The sequence below is a fragment of the Pollicipes pollicipes genome, unplaced genomic scaffold (assembly GCF_011947565.3).
Source record: "Pollicipes pollicipes isolate AB1234 unplaced genomic scaffold, Ppol_2.1 Scaffold_3087;HRSCAF=3621_pilon_pilon_pilon, whole genome shotgun sequence".
NCBI lineage: Eukaryota > Metazoa > Arthropoda > Thecostraca > Pollicipedomorpha > Pollicipedidae > Pollicipes > Pollicipes pollicipes.
In genome coordinates, this window is record NW_023596225.1 from 28,322,574 (window position 1) to 28,340,898 (window position 18,325).

The 18,325-nt window shown below is 57.3% G+C and overlaps 1 protein-coding gene and 1 pseudogene across 1 annotated transcript; one reads left to right on the plus strand and one right to left on the minus strand.

Annotated features, from left to right (window-relative positions):
* Positions 1–218: 218 nt before the first annotated feature.
* On the minus strand, positions 219–12,791 carry LOC119090003 (dymeclin-like; annotated as a pseudogene).
* A 320-nt stretch (positions 12,792–13,111) lies between these two features.
* On the plus strand, positions 13,112–17,850 carry LOC119090004 (39S ribosomal protein L46, mitochondrial-like). The gene is made up of 6 exons (XM_037212802.1): positions 13,112–13,178; positions 14,656–14,860; positions 15,293–15,368; positions 15,762–15,833; positions 17,052–17,110; positions 17,547–17,850. Exons 1-6 carry the CDS (start codon positions 13,112–13,114, stop codon positions 17,701–17,703), a joined length of 636 nt encoding a protein of 211 aa, XP_037068697.1. The 3' UTR covers positions 17,704–17,850.
* Positions 17,851–18,325: the final 475 nt, after the last annotated feature.

Below are 18,325 nucleotides of genomic sequence, written 5' to 3' on the forward strand. Positions count from 1 at the left end.
ATGAACAACAGAACCACTGAGATAATCATCGAGGCCGATACAGAAATGCTACCCAGTCAGGCGTGCAGTGGAAAATGCAGTGCAGTAAAGGCGTAACGCTACTTTAGGCATTTTCCCAATTTATGGCGAAGGTTTCTTCGAGATTGATCCTGCCTCCACCGACACAGATGTCAAATCTGTTCCTAACGGATCAATCACAGTCACAATAATCAATACCGTTTATTAAATCAATTTGCGTCGTAACAGTGTAACTACTTGTAACAACGCAAGCCAACACGGGCAGCACCGAGGCCGCCATCCATTCACACCCGTGACAAACATCCGCGGTGAAAGCAGGATAACTGTGCATGAAGTAAACACGTCATGAGCTGAGGGGATCTAGGCGGTGCGCGGCGGCGAAGATTGCGTCCTATCACAAGCTGCGACCGCGTCGCCCGGGCCGCGCGCCCCTGGCGTAACTGCAGGGCGGGGCGCGCGGCTGGCGCAGCAGCCAGAGGTCATGCGGCGAGGCCGGCCACGAGCTGGCATTGTGGCGATGCAGAGAGGTCACGGCGGCGGACGGTCCGCGCCGCTGGCAGAGACGCAGCAGACGGAGCAGCCGTGGCGCCGCCCGCCGACGCCTCTTCGTCGAATAGACACGGTACCACGCGCGATGAAGTGAGGCAGACGCCTCTGACCGTCAAAGGCAACGGAAAGGTTCGCCAGAGCTGGGCCGCATTTACAGTCTAAATATTCTAAGATAAATCTGCCCACTGTTCAACAAGAATGCCTTTCATTGCACTTCGGGTCAGCCTTGTCGTACCGATTGCGAGCAAACATACACAACGTTGCCAGGAATATTTTGCCACCCATAAATCATTGGGGAAAAGGATGCATACCAGATGCAGAATGTTAAACAAGCATTTCCTAACTGAAACACGCCAGAAAACGCCTGTCCCTGAAGGTGCCGAGCAACACGCGTGCGTTCTGCATTATACCAGCTGCTCGCACAGGCAGGATATACCCAGCGGCGAGACATTACTCCCCTACCCAGTCCATCTCCTCAAAAACCGGGTCAATAAATAAATGACATTTACCACTCCGCAGTCAGCACGTCGTGTCACCGGCGCTCCGGGCCAGCCACGGCAGGCGGCGGCGGCGACGCTGTCCGCCGGCGCGCGCCCGCACGGCCGGTAGCGGAGCCGGCCGGCGCCACGGCGGACCCCTCAAGACTCCGTGCCCTCCGGGCTGAACAGGCACACGTTGGCAGGGCTCCAGCGCAGGTCGCTCCCGTTAAACAGCAGAGACCACACGTACGGGATGAAAAAGTCCTCCGGCTCGTTCTCCTCGACGTACTTGACTTCAGCTCGGGGAATTTCTGCGGGAGCAGGGAGACAAGGCGTTGGTGAGTAGCTCACTTCATCTCCAACACACGACCCCTCTCGGCGTCGCTCTCTGTCCAAGCGTTACATAACCCAGATCGGTGCCCGCCTGGTGCACAGACCGGGCAGGCAGGGGGGGGGGGGGGCGAAAGGGACGTCACGCTCCGCGAAGGGAGACGACCTTAGCCCAGACCCCAAACGGGTCGGCGTCCACACCTTGAACGACCCAGCGTCCTCCCACGCACAGCAAAGGGCGGCCCGAAGCTGGACGACCGGCCGGCGGCTCCAAGGCCACACGCGTGTGAACGGCGCCCTGGCATCGGACGCCGCGCGGTGGAACGGGGCCGCGCCACCCACCTTGAGCCGCTCCAGGGGGAACTTCTTGGCGCCGTCCTCGATGACGGCCAACACATCCCGCACGCCGATGTCCTTGTGCAGGTTGTCCAGCTTGGAGTTGAAATACAGCAGGATCTGGCGGCAGCGGTAGTACAGTCAGTCGACAGCGCCAGGCATAGCACGGCAGCGAGCGTACGGCGGTGGCTGTCGCAGACGGTTGGAGCCACACACCGGAGCGTGGGCGCGCCCGGACCAGCTCCAACGCACATCGGGGGGCATGCAAAACACGCACACCTTCGAAACGGGCACAGGACTGTCAAGAGATTGGCGCACCGTCTATATAACGCGCCAATCAAGCACCCCTCCAGCGGACCCACCGCCATCCGAGCACACCTTCAGCGGGCCCACCGCCATCCGAGCACACCCCCAGCGGGCCCACCGCCATCCGAGCACACCCCCAGCGGGCCCACCGCCATCCGAGCACACCTTCAGCGGGCCCACCGCCATCCGAGCACACCCCCAGCGGGCCCACCGCCATCCGAGCACACCTTCAGCGGGCCCACCGCCATCCGAGCACACCTTCAGCGGGCCCACCGCCATCCGAGCACACCCCCAGCGGGCCCACCGCCATCCGAGCACACCTTCAGCGGGACCACCGCCATCCGAGCACACCTCCAGCGGGTCCACCGCCATCCGAGCACACCTTCAGCGGGCCCACCGCCATCCGAGCATATCTTCAGCGGGCCCACCGCCATCCGAGCACACCTCAAATGGGCCCCACCGCCCTCTCTCCCCCTCTCTCTCTCTCTCGCCCTCCCTCGCCCACCGAGGGCGGGCTACCAGCGCGGCCGTCCCGGCGTCCCTACACGTACCGTGTCAATGTTCTGCGTGATGTCCTGGAAGTTCGGGTGTGTGCGATACAGGTGGAACACGCTGCGCTTGTACAGCAGCGTGTACACCAGGTTGGGGTTGTGCGGGAGCTGGGACGTCAGGCACGAGTTGATGATCTCCAGCACCATGCGCAGCACCTCCTCCAGCACGGCTAGGTCCTGCGGAGCGCGACACGCCGGCTCAGTACGGCGTCCAGCCGGCACCAGCAGCGGCACACCGACCGGCCGCCACACCACACACCAGCCGGAACTGCAGCAGAGGCGCCGCAGAGACACACGGCAATGACTCGGCCAGTCCCACTGGATGCAATCATCTCATCGTCATGCCATCCAATCACTGCCTCAGCACGAGTACATATCACTCAGTCACAAAAGCTGGACACCCCGAGTCAAAGTCTGCCGTCGGGGCCGTCCCAGAGTCAAACTACCGTCCGAATGCACGCGCCTACACACTGCCGACGCCCGCGTCATCGGTCCTGATCACGGCCTGACGAGGCCGGCAGGCGGGCCCGGCACCGCCGAAGCCGGCGCGCACACCTGAACGGCCTCGTCGTCGGGCTCGGCGGCGGCGTCGGCGGCGGCGCGCAGCCGCTCCAGCTGGCGGCCGTGCCGGCGCGCCAGCAGCTCGAACAGCGACACCAGCCGCTGGCAGACGTACGGATGCAGCTGACGGAACTCGCACGACATGTTGGCCAGCGCTGCCAGGCAGTTGGTGTGCAGGTACTTGTCCTGTCGGGCGGCAACAACGTCAGCCCACGTACGCACACACGCGCACACATACACACATGTATAACGCTACACACGCAGCTCCATGAAATAATCCATATTGATTCAATCATGGCCTTACATTCGCACACGTTCCTCCACTACCGCACCATACCAGCATAAACAGGTGGTTTCAGCTAAACCCTTGGAACTACAAAACCGAAAACCCCAAACAGTAGGTGACGGCACCATCACTGGGCCTGACCACACGCCAGCACGACCGCCGCGCTGGCGGACTGCGGAAGAAGGGTGACAGCTAAGGCACTTATCGCAAAACACCGTTCGCCTATGATAGGTTGGTAGATGGTAGCCGCTTCTGAACATTTTTCGTACCAAAATGTAGTGATATTTCGGTTGCCACCTCCGGGTAGCCGAGGAAACTGATGCTGGATTCGCCACCCCGCCGCCGTGCACGAATTCCACGGCGGGCCCATTGTTTGGCTTGGCTGATAGGAAAGGTTAGCTGATCACTGACTAACGGGGGTTAACCCAGGCCCGGGGTGGCCGCACCGTCACGTTGTGCGACGTGCAAACTCATTGGTGGTCTTGTCTAGCGCACGCGCGAGGGCAAACTTAGGCGATTAACTGAAATAACACAGCTTGGAACACGGTCGCATGGTACATGCAACACTCCTTCCCTGGCACATGCCATGAACCTAACACCATCCACGCAGGCTATTTGAAATAACTCTCTGAAACGACTGGAAACTTTTCTCAAAATGCGAAACCGCAGCCGGCGTGAGCCAATGACGGATTTCACATTCTGATCGATACTCCACGGTCATCGACATCGCCGCGATATCGCCGGGCCGGCCGTGGGGAACTCTCTCACACGTCTTGAGGTGACGGACTTATCTCCGAAACTCTTGTAACTCTTGAGCTCTTAAGCCTTGATCGTTTTAGCTCTTAACTCTTAAGCCCTGATCGTTGTTTTGCCGTTGTGCGGTGGCGCCCTCGCCGATGCCAAGATCATTTTGATCACGGGACCATTGTGAAGGGGTGAACAAAGCTCGGCTTTTCCTTCCTAGCTACATAATTTTATATTTTTCCATGTAAGCTTTCCGCATCATGTCTTTGTTCCCACTGAGCAGCAGAGTATAATTTCCTCGCCGTGTCTTGGAGAGCAACGTGTCGCGCGAAGTCACTCGGCAGCCTCCACCCCGCCGCGCTTCCTTCACACCGGCATCAGTCAGTCTGCCCGGAGCGGCGGCACGACTTACCCTCATCTTGGTCATGTTGTACTGAATGGTTCGGATGACCACGAGGATAAGCAGGCCGCCGAGTGAAATCTCGGCCAGCGGCCGCTCCGTGTACCAGCTGACTTGTCTCAGCATCTGCGAGTGCCGGCGGAGAGGCGTCAGCCGGACCCGGGCCGTGCCCGCCGGCGGCCACCGCCTACAGTCATCCACACCGACAGGATCGGCACCCAAGGGTCGCCCTCACCCGCCCAGACCGCCCCACAAACCGGCAGGATCGGCACCCTCACCCGCCCGGGCCGCCCCACACACCGGCAGGATCAGCACCCTCACACGCCCAGGCCGCCCCACACACCGTCAGGACTGGCGCCCAAGGATCCCTCGCCCGCCCGGGCCGCCACACACACCGGCAAGATCGGCACCCATGGGCCGCCCCCACCCGTCCCATACACCGACAGATCGGCCGCGGCAATGGCGAGTGTGCTCCCGCTTGCAGCGTCAGCCATTCATCCGTAGTAACCTCCCGACAAAGCCCCACTACACGTCCGTATCGGATCCTTCCACCACATCATGACTGCTGCCGCAGTCCGGCCGCCTCGCACGCCTCCTTCATGATCAAACACCTCCGCGACAGACGGAGCGGCGAGCCGGCACAGTCCGTGTCACCACAGTGGCCTGGACCGCGGCGGCCGCGGCGGCCGGACGAGCCCGGCGTACCGTGGCGTGCACGCTGCGGTTGAACAGTTCGTCCTCGCTCAGGATCAGCAGCACGATCAGCGACATGTAGATGTGATGGCTGCTGCTCTCGGGCGCGTTGTACAGGACCCGCAACGTGGGCAGCACCTGCCGAGCGGGGACGGCGGCCGGTCAGCGGGCAGCGGAGACGGAGGCCGGCCAACGGGCAGCGGGGACGGAGGCCGGCCAACGGGCAGCGGGGACGGAGGCCGGTCAGGCGGCGGCGGCCTGACCCCTCCTGGTAAGCCGAGCCGCAGCACGGAGCACACGCGCAGCCAGCACGAAGCCCTCCAGCCGTGCGTCCAGAAAGGCCGACGGACAGCACCAGTCGTGACAGGCTGGCCGGCGGACAGCATTAGTCGTGACAGGCCGGCCAGCGGACAGCACCAGTCGTAACAGGCTGGCCGGCAGACAGCACCAGTCGTGCCAGGCTGGCTGGCAATAGGCGCCACGAGATGTCCCGTTCCGACGACAGACGACTGCTGTCCGTCGGAGCGGACCGGCGACGGGTAGATCAGACCGCGCGCGAAAACCAGCGTTGCGCTCCGCAGGCACCTGATGGGTGTCCCCACCACGGCCCAGACCGTTGGCGCTACGCGTCCTCCTGCGCTCCATCACAAGATCACCATCCATGCTCTGTCATAAAGGTCACTCTTGCTAGGCAGCCCAGAGCCAGCACCGGCGGTGAGCGTAGTAGCGCTGTCGCCTGGCCCGTCGACTCACCAGGGCGTCGATGTCGGTGCGTGAGAGCACGTAATGTCGGAAGGCGGTGTTCTTGTGCAGCAGCAGGTACAGCAGCAGCGTCGTCTGGTCGGTGCAGGGTGGAGAGCAGAGCGCGGCGTACAGCCCGCTCAGCTCCATACTGAACGCCTCGGGCGCCGCCACCAGCTGCGTCTCGGCCGGGTCTGTCGGCGCGAACCACAGCAAAACCACACCAGGTCAGCCGGTAAGACGCAGTCGTGCCGCGCCGTGTGCGTCGCGCGCAGAACTATCTGCTAACGAATCCTTGCTTCTGCTTCTACGTTCCACCCAAGACCTAGACCATACTAGCTAGCTGTTATTATTTTTTTCATCCCTGAATCAGCAGTGCATCTTTCCAATGCAGACGTAAAACGTCATTACTCAGGTTTTGGGCCAAGTCATTTTGTAGCAGCCATCATGACAGTAAATACAATCCGAACACACCCACTGACATATTGAAAACAGCCGGTGCAAACAAAAACACAGCGGGGTGCCGGTAGTGTAGTGGTTAAGGCGCATGCGTTAACCGATGCGAGTCTGGGAAACCAGAGGCATGGGGTTCGATCCCCAGCGGTCCCCGCCCTTCCTGCCAGGGTGAGAGGCAGGCGGCACCATATGGCCTCAGCAGCTGAGTGCGTCGTAAACTCCAATAACAACAAAAACGCAGCCTAACGACCTTCTGATGACTATCGTTACAATGAGCTTTGTTGGCTGCCGACTTTTATGTTTTCGCAAGCACCAACCCACACCGCATGGGTGATTTATCCCGCTCTCCTCCCCCACCCCCACTGCTGCATCTCCTGCTGGGTCGGTCGGCCGGGGCGGCCCTTACCCTGCAGGTTAGACATGTGGAAGAGCGCCTGCCGGAAGGGGTTGTGCAAGCTGGCTCTGCTGGTGCAGTGGTTTGCCCAGCACCAGCAGCAGGTGCAGACTCTGCTGGGTGAGCGGCGGCAGGCGGCCGGCCGTCTTCTCCTCCGTCGCCGGCTGCGCTCCGTAGCCCAGCGTCAGCGCGCTCCACAGGCCCGCCTGGCGACGCACCGGGGCGGGGTCAGAGCCGGGAGGAAGCGGGCTCCGCGGGCCGCCTGGCGACGCACCGGGGCGGGTCAGAGCCGGGAGGAAGCGCGCTCCACAGGCCGCCTGGCGACGCACCGGGGCGGGGTCAGAGCCGGGAGGAGGCGGGCTCCGCGGGCCCGCCTGGCGACGCCACCGGGGCGGGGTCAGAGCCGGGAGGAAGCGGGCTCCGCGGGCCGCCTGGCGACGCACCGGGGCGGGGTCAGAGCCGGGAGGAAGCGGGCTCCGCGGGCCGCCTGGCGACGCACCGGGGCGGGGTCACAGCTGGGAGGAGGCGGGCTCCGCGGGCCGCCTGGCGACGCACCGGGGCGGGGGTCACAGCTGGGAGGAGGCGGGCTCCGCGGGCCGCCTGGCGACGCACCGGGGCGGGGTCAGAGCCGGGAGGAAGCGCGCTCCACAGGCCGCCTGGCGACGCACTGGGGCGGGGTCACAGCTGGGAGGAGGCGGGCTCCACAGGCCGCCTGGCGACACCACACCGGGGCGGGGTCACAGCTGGGAGGAGGCGGGCTCCGCGGGCCGCCTGGTGACGCATCGGGGCGGGGTCAGAGTCGGGAGGAGGCGGGCTCCGCGGGCCGTCAGTCAACACACGGTCAACTTCCGTCGCAAAACTGTCAGCCATGCATTTTAATATTTAAACGCACTTTCCATACCTCATGTTTTGTCATAAAAAGTACATCCATCGTCACGACGCGGTGACACAAGTGCGTTAGGCTGCAGTCCACATTCATGCGTGGACGCGCGCGCGTATATACTGACTGGCGATTCCCAGAACTAGGCTGCCACCGCCCGTGTAGCGGCTGTCCGGCGCCGGCTGGCGCGTCACCACGTGCTTCAGCAGCGTCTTCATCAGGATGCAGGCGTGGATGGCGCTGCGACCCGACATCAGGGTCCTGCCGGCGGGAGGATAGCGCGTCAATGGGGGGGGGGGGGGGGGGATAAACCAACAGCGCCCGGCCCGTCCTCACACACAGCTCTCGCCACCGTCAGCCGGTTTCGTCAGCCCTATAATGTGCCTCACCCCTTCGGAACAAAAATAGGTGCTGCTGTGCAGTAAAACACGAATGCCTCTTAGCTACGTGGTATCTTCAGTCGGGGATACGACCAAACATTTCCCATCGGTCGGTTCCATATTTGTACACGGACTGAAAAACGCACGCTGTGATACTTGGACGCGACTGTCCACAGACCCACATCCCTCTCAGTGCATCCCGCACACTGTCCCCCCCCCCCCCCCCCGACCGCGCCACCCCACCCCACAACGTCGCGGTGGCTCAAGCCGCACCTGTACACGACCAGCGAGTGCGCCTGCTTGGTGGAGTACATCTGGCAGCCGAGCAGGATCAGCAGCGTGTTCAGAGCCTCCAGGTGAATGTAGTAAGTCGCGTCCCTGTGCAGCGGGCGAGGCGTCACAACAGCGGCAGCAGACGCCGATACCAACGGCGCCTACTCAATTTAAGATTCAGTCATATTTTGAAATAATGCACTTCTGGGGCTCTTAAATCAAAGCTCTCGTTACTCAGCACTTGTGCAACTTTCACCACTACCACTTAATTGGGAAATTTCAGATCAACGGCAGCATTGGTGGCGAAAGCTTAAACGTGCGGCAAAGCTCGCCCAAATCCGTCCTGCCCTCTGTCACCTGACCTTTAGCACGACCACTGCCCTCATTCGAACAACAATCAGCGCGGTAACGGCGTTGAGGCTGCCGTCGGAACGTTCCTGGCTACAATTGTATAAATAGTCTTCGCCGCCCAACGTTAGCACGGCACGACAGGGGACCGCGCCACACGACGCGACCCCGGGACCACGTGCCGCGTGGAGCGCAGCCACCGCTCGGCAAACCGGCCCAGCCGTGGTGCCGGGAGTCCAGCCACACTCACAGCAGGGGTACGTCCACCAGCACCTCGATGAGCGCGTTCAGCAGCGTCTCCAGCTGGCTGCCGGGCTCGGCGGCGGCCGGGGGCGCGCCGGCCGCCGGTCGCGGCCGCGCCTCCAGCTGACGCACCAGCTCCTCCTCGCGCAGCAGCTGCACGCACAGCTTGCAAATGCAGCGGATGGCCAGCAGCGCGTTCAAGGTCTCGTCCGCCAGCCGGTTGCTGCGCAGTGGGAGAAAGGGGGAGGGTACGGGAGGAGGGGGACAAAAGTTAGCGACGCCATCTTGGACTCGCAAACGCTTGTGCAGCACACCATCAAACTTGTGAACAAACTGCTGTCACAAGATCATGACGCGACCCACACGACATACTAATACAGTGACCTCCGTTACCAATGGTATGAAAGGCGAATGCCATATGCACTTCTGGCACCATCCATTTGAGCGCGTGTCGCCGTCGTTGAAGGCATATGCATACATCTTGAATGAGAGCGAATTTAGAGCTTCAGAATGCGGGCATCTTTTGGTAACTTTACCATTCACTTAGATAAGACGATAGTAATAGCCTTATTCGTCAGACATAAAAAACAACAGGAAAATGGAGATATAGATGTGTTGGGATTTCGGCAGAATGCCTTTCTTATAACAATAGCAGCAGCGAATTCAAATTGCCTGCCAATGGTCCTACTAGATTTTTCAGCGTTTTTTTTTTTTTTTTTGGAAACAGCGACCCACAGTTTTTACAGGACACCAACATCCGACATCCGACATCCGACATCCGACATCCGACATGAGGCTATTACTACAGTATTTTCTATGTGAATAATATTCCTCGCATATGCAATTCACAACTTAGGTAACTTTATCATTCATTTAAAAAAGTGCTCTGGCGACCCTACGGTGACTGGCTGTGACATAAGGATGTAGCCCAGCAGTCAAGGACTTGTACAAAACGCCTGCTTGTCATTTACCGCCAATAACGACGCCGATGGCAGCAACACCTAGACCATCAAAGCAAATGAAAAGCATGCCAAAGACTATCTCACCCTTCAAGCTGAGCTGAAGCCTTCAGATCTGAGGCCTTCAGCAGGAAGACACGCATCAGTGAGCCCAGATTCCCCGTCTCCAGGTTGTTCGTTAAAAACAGGTGAACAAGCTAGAGACATTCTCCTCCAGTCTACAGTCGTCCTCCCTGGGGATAAGGGAAAAAGGCCACGACCTTCAGTGTGACAGCACGAAACGACAGGTGCTACTGACGAATGGCGTTACTGCTGATGTCGATGAAAAGAGGTACACAAACACAGATCCATTCTTTAGTTTATGTTTAAGGAAACCCGTCGGACGTCGTTGCACATCTCGTAGGAGAGCCAGCGACTACAGTGCCTATTTGAGCATTTGGGTGCTGTAGGGTTGTATGGATTTGAGCTCAGGCACCGCACGCGGGAGCCAAGAGACTTAATGAATGCACGAGTCTGACTATGTGGTGAAAATATTTTTGCCTGATATTCCATTGTGCCTTCAGTACAAGACAGAGTCACAAACTTACTTTGTTAACCTCTTCTTGAAGCGGAACTCGAGCAGTTTGTCCCAGAATGGATCATTGGGAGCGATGAGTTCCTTGCTGACCATGCGCGCCAGCTCCGCGCTCTCGGACAGGGAGCCCAGGTCACTGGCACCGGCGCCCATCGCCGCGAATGCCAAGCTCACCTGCAACACATTGATGGCCTCTGGTACTAGAGCAAGTGTGGTGGCAGCCGGGAAAATTGTCTAGCCAGGTTAGCAGCATATTATGTCCCAGGCCAAGTTAGGAATGGATCACATAATGTGACAAAGACTTTAAATCTACCCTAATGAAAAATCATGGTTCACTTACTGGACTACACATGTGGAAAGTGGGAAAGATGGGGAGGGCACAGGTGCAGCTGCTACCATCTCAGGAAGAGTTGAACACAATGGCTTCATATGGAAGTCATTGTAAAAATATCGCTTTACCTATAGCTCCTTATCTCCTCACTACATTATGGATCACACTTGGAATACATTGCATTGCTTCAGTATCTGGCTCTCCCACATAACTCCACATCTTCCATGCTTCAGCATCTTAGAGATGTGTGTTCAGTATGCCACAATATCATCCATAGTCTCAAAGCACAAAAGGAAACAAGATGTGCAGAAGATTCCCTATGGAAGTTCATCTTGCAAATATCTGATTTGCCACACCCACACCCACACAACATGTGCTATACCCAGTGCGGCGGGGCATCCATGTACACTGTTGTGAGCAACGTGCCCATGCCAGGCACTGCACATCATCCCGCTTGTAATGGCGGCGGCCCGGCTGTCAGTACTGCCGGCTAGTCTAGGTCATGTGGCCTTGATGTTTGGTTAATCGGCAGCATCCCCTTGTGGGGCCAAGCCAAGGTCAGGCGTGTGGTGCAGCCGAGGGGCCAGTCGGGTCCTGGCTCCTGGCTGACAGGGTACATATTCTGTGTCCCCCATCCTCCCTTTGAGCCACTGGAAATGCCTAAAGGGTTTGTGCCATACCTTACATACAGCCTATGGCCTATGGATGACAGCTGGGGCACTCCCAGAGAGCTGCAAAACTGTCCTACCAAACCCTTCTGGAGGCTCAATGGCAATGAGCTCCACTGCAGCACCCAGAGATGTTGTGTACATGGCATGATAATGTACAAGCAATATAGCAGAATGATTAGAGCAAGTGATTTAGAGCTGTCATCAGACTAAGACAGAGTGAATTGCTATGGTGTCTGGCACAAACCATCCATCATGTCCTCTAAATTAGATTTAACTGGTCATGGCAGCCCTTTAGGCAGGACCTTCTGAGCCTCCATCCTGTTATTCTGCATGTCATGGACTAGGTCATGGCAGACCACTCCACCTTCCATCATCACTGCAGTCACATTCTCACAATTTGTACCTGCTATTTGAGTAAAAACATTCCTGCATTATATAAAGCAGATCTTATTCAAATCACACAGCTCCTCCAATGACTGCACCAGTCAGTGTAAAGCTTTTATTAAAAATAGCATACAATTTCATGTGCAATATATGTTTTCTCAGAGAGACAAGGAAGGGCTGAGTCTGCCAAAAGATTTTCTGATTCTCTTTTTACCATTAAGAAAAAAAAACTTCTAATTCAAGAAACAATACCTAAGTATAGCAATGCAATATAAAAACCATCACCACACTCCTGTACTTTGGTATTCCATTTGTGCCATGATCATGTGACCGCATTAAAAGAGGTTAAACTAGGTGTGCATTCAGACATTCTGCAATGCTTGGTGTCATGGGTTGATGCCATTTTGGGTGCATGATAAAACCAAAACACGAAAAGAAGTCCCAATTGACTGAGATCTGATCACAAGTATGCTAGCGGTCACCATTCATGTGCGTGATATGGCAGTGACCTCACTTGAGCTAGCATCAAAGCATATAATTTGCGGAGGCATTACATTCCAAAACAAATAAATGACCTGAAACACTACACATGAGCAGGCTGTAACTATTGAAAAATACAGGCTGCGCATTTGGAAAGGTGCTGAAAACATTCTTCCCTGTGGATCTCGTGAGCTGGTGACCTTCGTAATGTTGACGCCCGTCCAGGCCTGGCACGAAAGGACTTTGAACCAAATCCAGGGCCAACGCTGCAAGGTTAGGCAAGGGACAGTTTCTGAACACTTATTCGAAGAACGTAGGCCCACACCTGACCGGTAACAAAATAGACCAATTATTATCCTGAAAATAACAGGAGATATATTACCTAGCAAAGTTCCAGCGGACCTCGCGTTCCCCAGTCGCAGCAAACCACGAGACCTCCCTCACCACCACCTCCACGCGACAACCAAATTTCAGCCGAGGCCGAGAGTGCGGGTGCGGGATTTGTTGACGTGACTATAGAGAAGAGCATATAATTATAGTGCATAAAAGTACTTCTTTTTCCCAGCGTCTGCAGGATTTGCCATCAATATAGTGATCAAATAATGTCATCAATTGCAAAAATTTGTAACCTAGTTTGGTAGTCAATAATTTATAAAATCCTATCCTTTCAAAATATAAGCAAATCATAACAGTACTTGGTACTTGAAGGCACACATGTGACAAGATGCGTCCATCCTTTCAACAATGGCGGCCTCCATCAGGCGAATTCTCGGGAGAGGGCTCCCATTTATCAACCGAAGCCATGTACAGGGTAAGCGGAATTGTCTGCTAAAATTTCTTTCCTGTGATTGTCTCTTTCCTTCCTCTTCAGGTTGTACTCCTCAATTTTTGGAAGAAGGGGGATGGCCACCTTGAGTATATTACGCGCGGCACGCAACTAACTCAACCAGCCACCTAGCCAGCGTGAACTGAGTCCAGTTGGTATATTGTGTACGAAGAGTTTGATCTCCAAAATACCCACCAGGGTTGCATTTGTAATATGTAAAATACTCAACTGAATCCAGTCCTTTATTTACTTTAAAACCAGGCTGCTCCCAGTGAGGCATCAGCCTGCGTCATTACCAGTGGCAAAAATTATTTGTCACAATGAGTGTGTCTGGAGCAGCCATAAGTTTGGAATTTGCCGCACAATGCTTCTGGCTTCAGCAGATAGGGTGGCAAATATTTCAGTGATTATGCTGAGAGCGAAATGTGGCGCAAATAGTACCCCAACACCTGTTTCACACTGGTTATTCATCAATTCAATGCAATGTGTAGTGGCCCAATTTTGAAGCAAATGTAGCTCACTAATATGTAGGTGTCCTGTACAATGTATATTTTTTACAGGCCAGCAGCATTGCAGATATGAGCATATTTTGAACTTTTGCAATCATGGAGACTTGAATCATGCATGCAGGAATGACACTTGAATGTGATTTGGAGAAACAAGTATTGGCCAAAATTGTGATAGCCAATGCCTAAAGACAAGACAGGATTTTAAAATCATCATATGACTTTCCCATAAACAAGACAATGCTGGCTTGCAGTAGGCTGACTATGGAATGATAGATTGACTGGTGGACAATAAAGGTTATAATGACTTAAGATAGGTATCCATTTTATGGCTAGACAAGGTATTTGGAGGTTTAACACCCTGCCTTGTTTTGCTAGTTTAGCAGTGGTATCACTTATGAGTAACCAGTCAATTCCTGTTTTGCTGGAGATGAAAGTAAAGTACCTTGATGAAGATAAAGTTTTAAGGTGAGGTCAACTCATGTGACCTGACCCAACTATCAAAAATATTTGCAACACTTCAACCAAAATAGCAGCATGATCCATCAAGAACTTTGAAAGATCATGTAACATGCAGGGTATAGGTGAGATTTCATGTTGGGCTAAGACAACATTGTCTTAATGTGTACAGTGTGATATTGTCATTTTATCATAGCAGTGTAGCCATGATTGCTTTAAGAATATATGATACTGATGTTTGTATACTTGGCTGCCAGAAATTACCAGCAGTTCATCAGTTGTATCAGCTCTTGAGATTGACCAGTGAAGTGATCATGGTTTACCCCCCACCCACCCACCTCCAAGCCCTCACACAAGAAACACCACCATGGTCTAAATGCTATAGTTTGTGAAGGTTATCAGTAGTCTGTGCATGGAGAAGAATTAATGCTGTCTGGAAGCCTAGGGACCTATCCAAGTTTAATTCTGCAGCTGGCATGAACTATTGTGTCTGCCAGCCCCCAGTGTGGAGGCGGCGGTGGAGCCGCCACATCATCATGGTGAGCCGGTGTGGCACCTGTACAGCGCTGTTTGCCTGGAGCGGCTACCAGTGGTGGCCCCTCCACTTTCACCTATTGAGCGGGAATTCTCCACGCTGCTGCGACGACTGGAGTTTGAGAACAGCCTCAAGTCTGACCACGAAATGCGCCATGAGCGCGACATGTGAGTAACAGGTGCAGGCAGGTGTCATGTGCGGCCGTGTAAGTGCCAGCTGCGCGCGGGAAGGGTAGGGCGCCTGAGGGGTCAGTTTCGCGCGATCCATTTGCGATTGCAGGTAAATATGTTGTTTGGCAGAGTACTAAAGCTCATGTTCAGCATGATCATGCCAATCAATCATGGCACATCTTGAAGCCTGAGTGTACACCATGTGCAATAAATGCAGTCCGTCTGGCCGCCGTCATCTGGTGCAGCACTCCGTGGATAGAGCGATCACGTGGCGTGTTTTCTGGCGGAGCGGTGCGTGTTTGCGTCTGCGTGCTCCGGCCGTGGGTGACGTTTGTCCGGTCGGAGCCCGGGCCGGGCCGCCCCGGCCCCCAGCTGATGTCCGCGCGCACCGGTTCGCGGCTGATCTGTGTGCGCCCGGCACCTTGCCAGAGCCACGGCTGAGGCGCTCCGGCTGTCGGATGGCGACGACGCGGACCTGATGGACGCGGCCAGCATGCAGACGGCGGCCCCGACTTTGAGGACGCCTGCGCCGAGGAGCTGGCCGCCTTCACATCAGCTCCGATGCTCACAGGTCAGCGATGCGCCCCGCAGGTCAGGCGGGTCGGTCAATGACGGGCCCGAGTCAGAACTCAACGCAGCTAACGACGGCCATACCCCCGGTGGAGATGAGTGACTCCCCGCGTGCTCGCTGGAGGGGTAACTCGCTGCTGTGGTCGCGCCGGCGGGTAGGAGCCGTCACCCAGCCGGCGCTGTGTCCGATGACGGCCGCGCTGGTCTGTCCGGGGGCTGAACGCGTGGCCGGCCGGCGCCGTTTCGCGTCCCCAGAGGCAGACCGGACGGGCGACCTGCCGCTCCACGGACCGCGAGCTGGCCGCCAGTCTCGTGCTGGTGGTTGCAGCAGCGGCTCGGCACCGGCGCCAAGTGGATGATGCCGCAGGGCCGCCACCAGTCGGGCGAGACCATGAGACAGGTGGGTGGCGGCCCCCGTCCACGGGTGTGGCCGGGGCGGCGGCGCGGCGCCGCGGACGGTTGTATCGGCGGGTGTCTGTGTTTGCGTATTTGATATCTCATATCTGATATCTGGTGTCCAGACTCGGGGCTGGGAGGTATCATTGCATGTGGATTGCAGCTGTCAGGGATTTGCCTGCCGCTACCAGCACCAGCCAGGCACCGCCAGCTCAGACTGCGACAGCTGCCCCGTGTCGTTGTTTGTCCTGTGTGGTGTTCTGTTGCCCTGCGTCATGCGGCAGCTTGTGCGTCGAAGCGTCCCTCGTCAGCCAGCGTCCCGTGCTTTGGTCTGTTTGTGTCGTAGGCAGTACCCTGCATGTAGATGTCCCGTCCAGTGTGCCAATGTTGTCCTGTTTATTGAACAGATTTAGTATTGATTGCTTAAATGGCCACGCGACCATATTGTTGATGTTAATGTTATTTGTTTCATGGTTATCTTAATTTATTGTTTATTGTCCTGAATGTTGGTCGGTGTGCGGGAGGGAGTCTATCATGTTGAATGGTCGTCTCCCCTGCGGTGTATTAAACAGTATCACGCGTGCCCCGAGACCTGAGTAGTCATGTCTGTGGGTTGAACTGAATGGGGCCTGTATGACTGAAGAAGTCTCAAACCTTCACTAGTTTCCTGAAAATTGAGTCCAGCAGTGCTGCGTCCAGTTCGTTAGCTCATTGTGTCGGGCAGACTTTGTACCAGTCTGTGTTGGGTGCCGCATCTTTGTCGGTGCCGTGCTCTGTGTCGGGTGTCTTGCTTGCGTTGGGTGCCGTCCTTCTATGTCGAGCAGACCACCCCGTGCGTCGGCCGGTACGCTGGTGCGCTGCGGCAGGCTGGTCCCTGCGTCGGCCGGTACGCTGTGCGCCGCGGCAGCTGGTCCGTGCGTCGGCCGGTACGCTGTGCGCCGCGGTAGGCTGGTCCGTGCGTCGGCCGGCACGCTGTGCGCTGCGGCAGGCTGGTCCGTGCGTCGGCCGGTACGCTGTGCGCCGCGGGCAGGCTGGTCCGTGCGTCGGCGGTACGCTGGGCGCCGCGGTACGCTGTGCGCCGCGGCAGGCTGGTCCGTGCGTCGGCCGGTACGCTGTGCGCCGCGGCAGGCTGGTCCGTGCGTCGGCCGGTACGCTGTGCGCCGCGGCAGGCTGGTCCGTGTGCCTGGCTGTGCTCGGGCTGAACTTGCTCTGGTTCCGGCAGACGGCGGAGCGCACTCTGCAGACGGTGGTCGGACCGGACGTCCGCGCCCGGTTCCTGGGGCAACGTGCCCTGGGGCTTCTACAAATACAAATACCCCAAGGCGCTGCGCCGCGCGAGTCCGGTGCCATTGGCGGCAAGGTGAGACCCGTAATGGTGAGAGCAAATGTGGCATTTTTGATAGCTCTTGTTGTCGTTGATGAAGCCGTGTTCCTCTCGTGACACGAATAGATCGGACCCAAGCCTCGTTACGAGCTCAGACGTTTTTTTACGGTAATACCACCCGTATAATAAGATACTTATATTCATTTATAACACACACACACATATATATATATATATATATATATATATATATATATATATATTATATAATCGTATACTGTAGTGTGCCGTGCATTCTAAAGCACCAGCTGGGCGGCAGCCGTGTACGGTGTGTGGCCGGGGCTGATGCGGCTGGCGTCGGCGGCAAACGACGCTCATCCCGCCCTGCCGCAGGTGTTCTTCTTCAAGGCCGTGCTGTCGGGCGGCGGCCGTGGAACCGGCCGCCGACGAGGTGGCCGACTACAAGTGGCTGACGCGGGGCGAGCTGCGCCAACAGCTGCTCTCCAGCTACTACCGCTCCGTCCACCGCTTCCTGGTGGATGAGGACTGACGCGTACGCGCGTCGGTCTTCGCGCGCGAGAGAGAGCGGCTCCCGAGGACGGCCGGGCGCCGGCTCACTGACGGTAGACTGACTGGCTGTTGCGGCGCGGCGGCGTCCAGTCCCGGCTGCCGCGCCGGGCGCCAGCTCGCTGACGGTAGACTGACTGGCTGTGCGGCGCGGCGGCGTCCGGTCCGGCCACCGCGCCGGGCGCCGGCTCACTGACGGTGGACTGACTGGCTGTGCGGCGCGGCGGCGTCCGGTCCGGCTGCCGCGCCGGGCGCCGGCTCGCTGACGGTAGACTGACTGGCTGTGCGGGGCGGTGGCGTTCGGTCCGGCCACCGCGCTGGGTGCCTGCACGCCGTTGATGCCGCGGCGGTCCACTCATGATCACTCATCGGAAGGCGTGGTTCTCATGCGTCTCGGCCGTGCGGCGTCGAGGCACCGTCTCAGGTCACCAGCATTATGTCGACGGGATCGGCGCATGTGGTGCGTTGGCTTAAAGTGCTGCATGTGTGAGCGTGGTGCAATATATTTGTGCGTTGAAGATGACAGGATCATTTACACTGCTGCCATGATTTCACGGGCGTCGGTTTTCAGATGACGCGGAGGGCATTGGTTGGCACACCCGGCT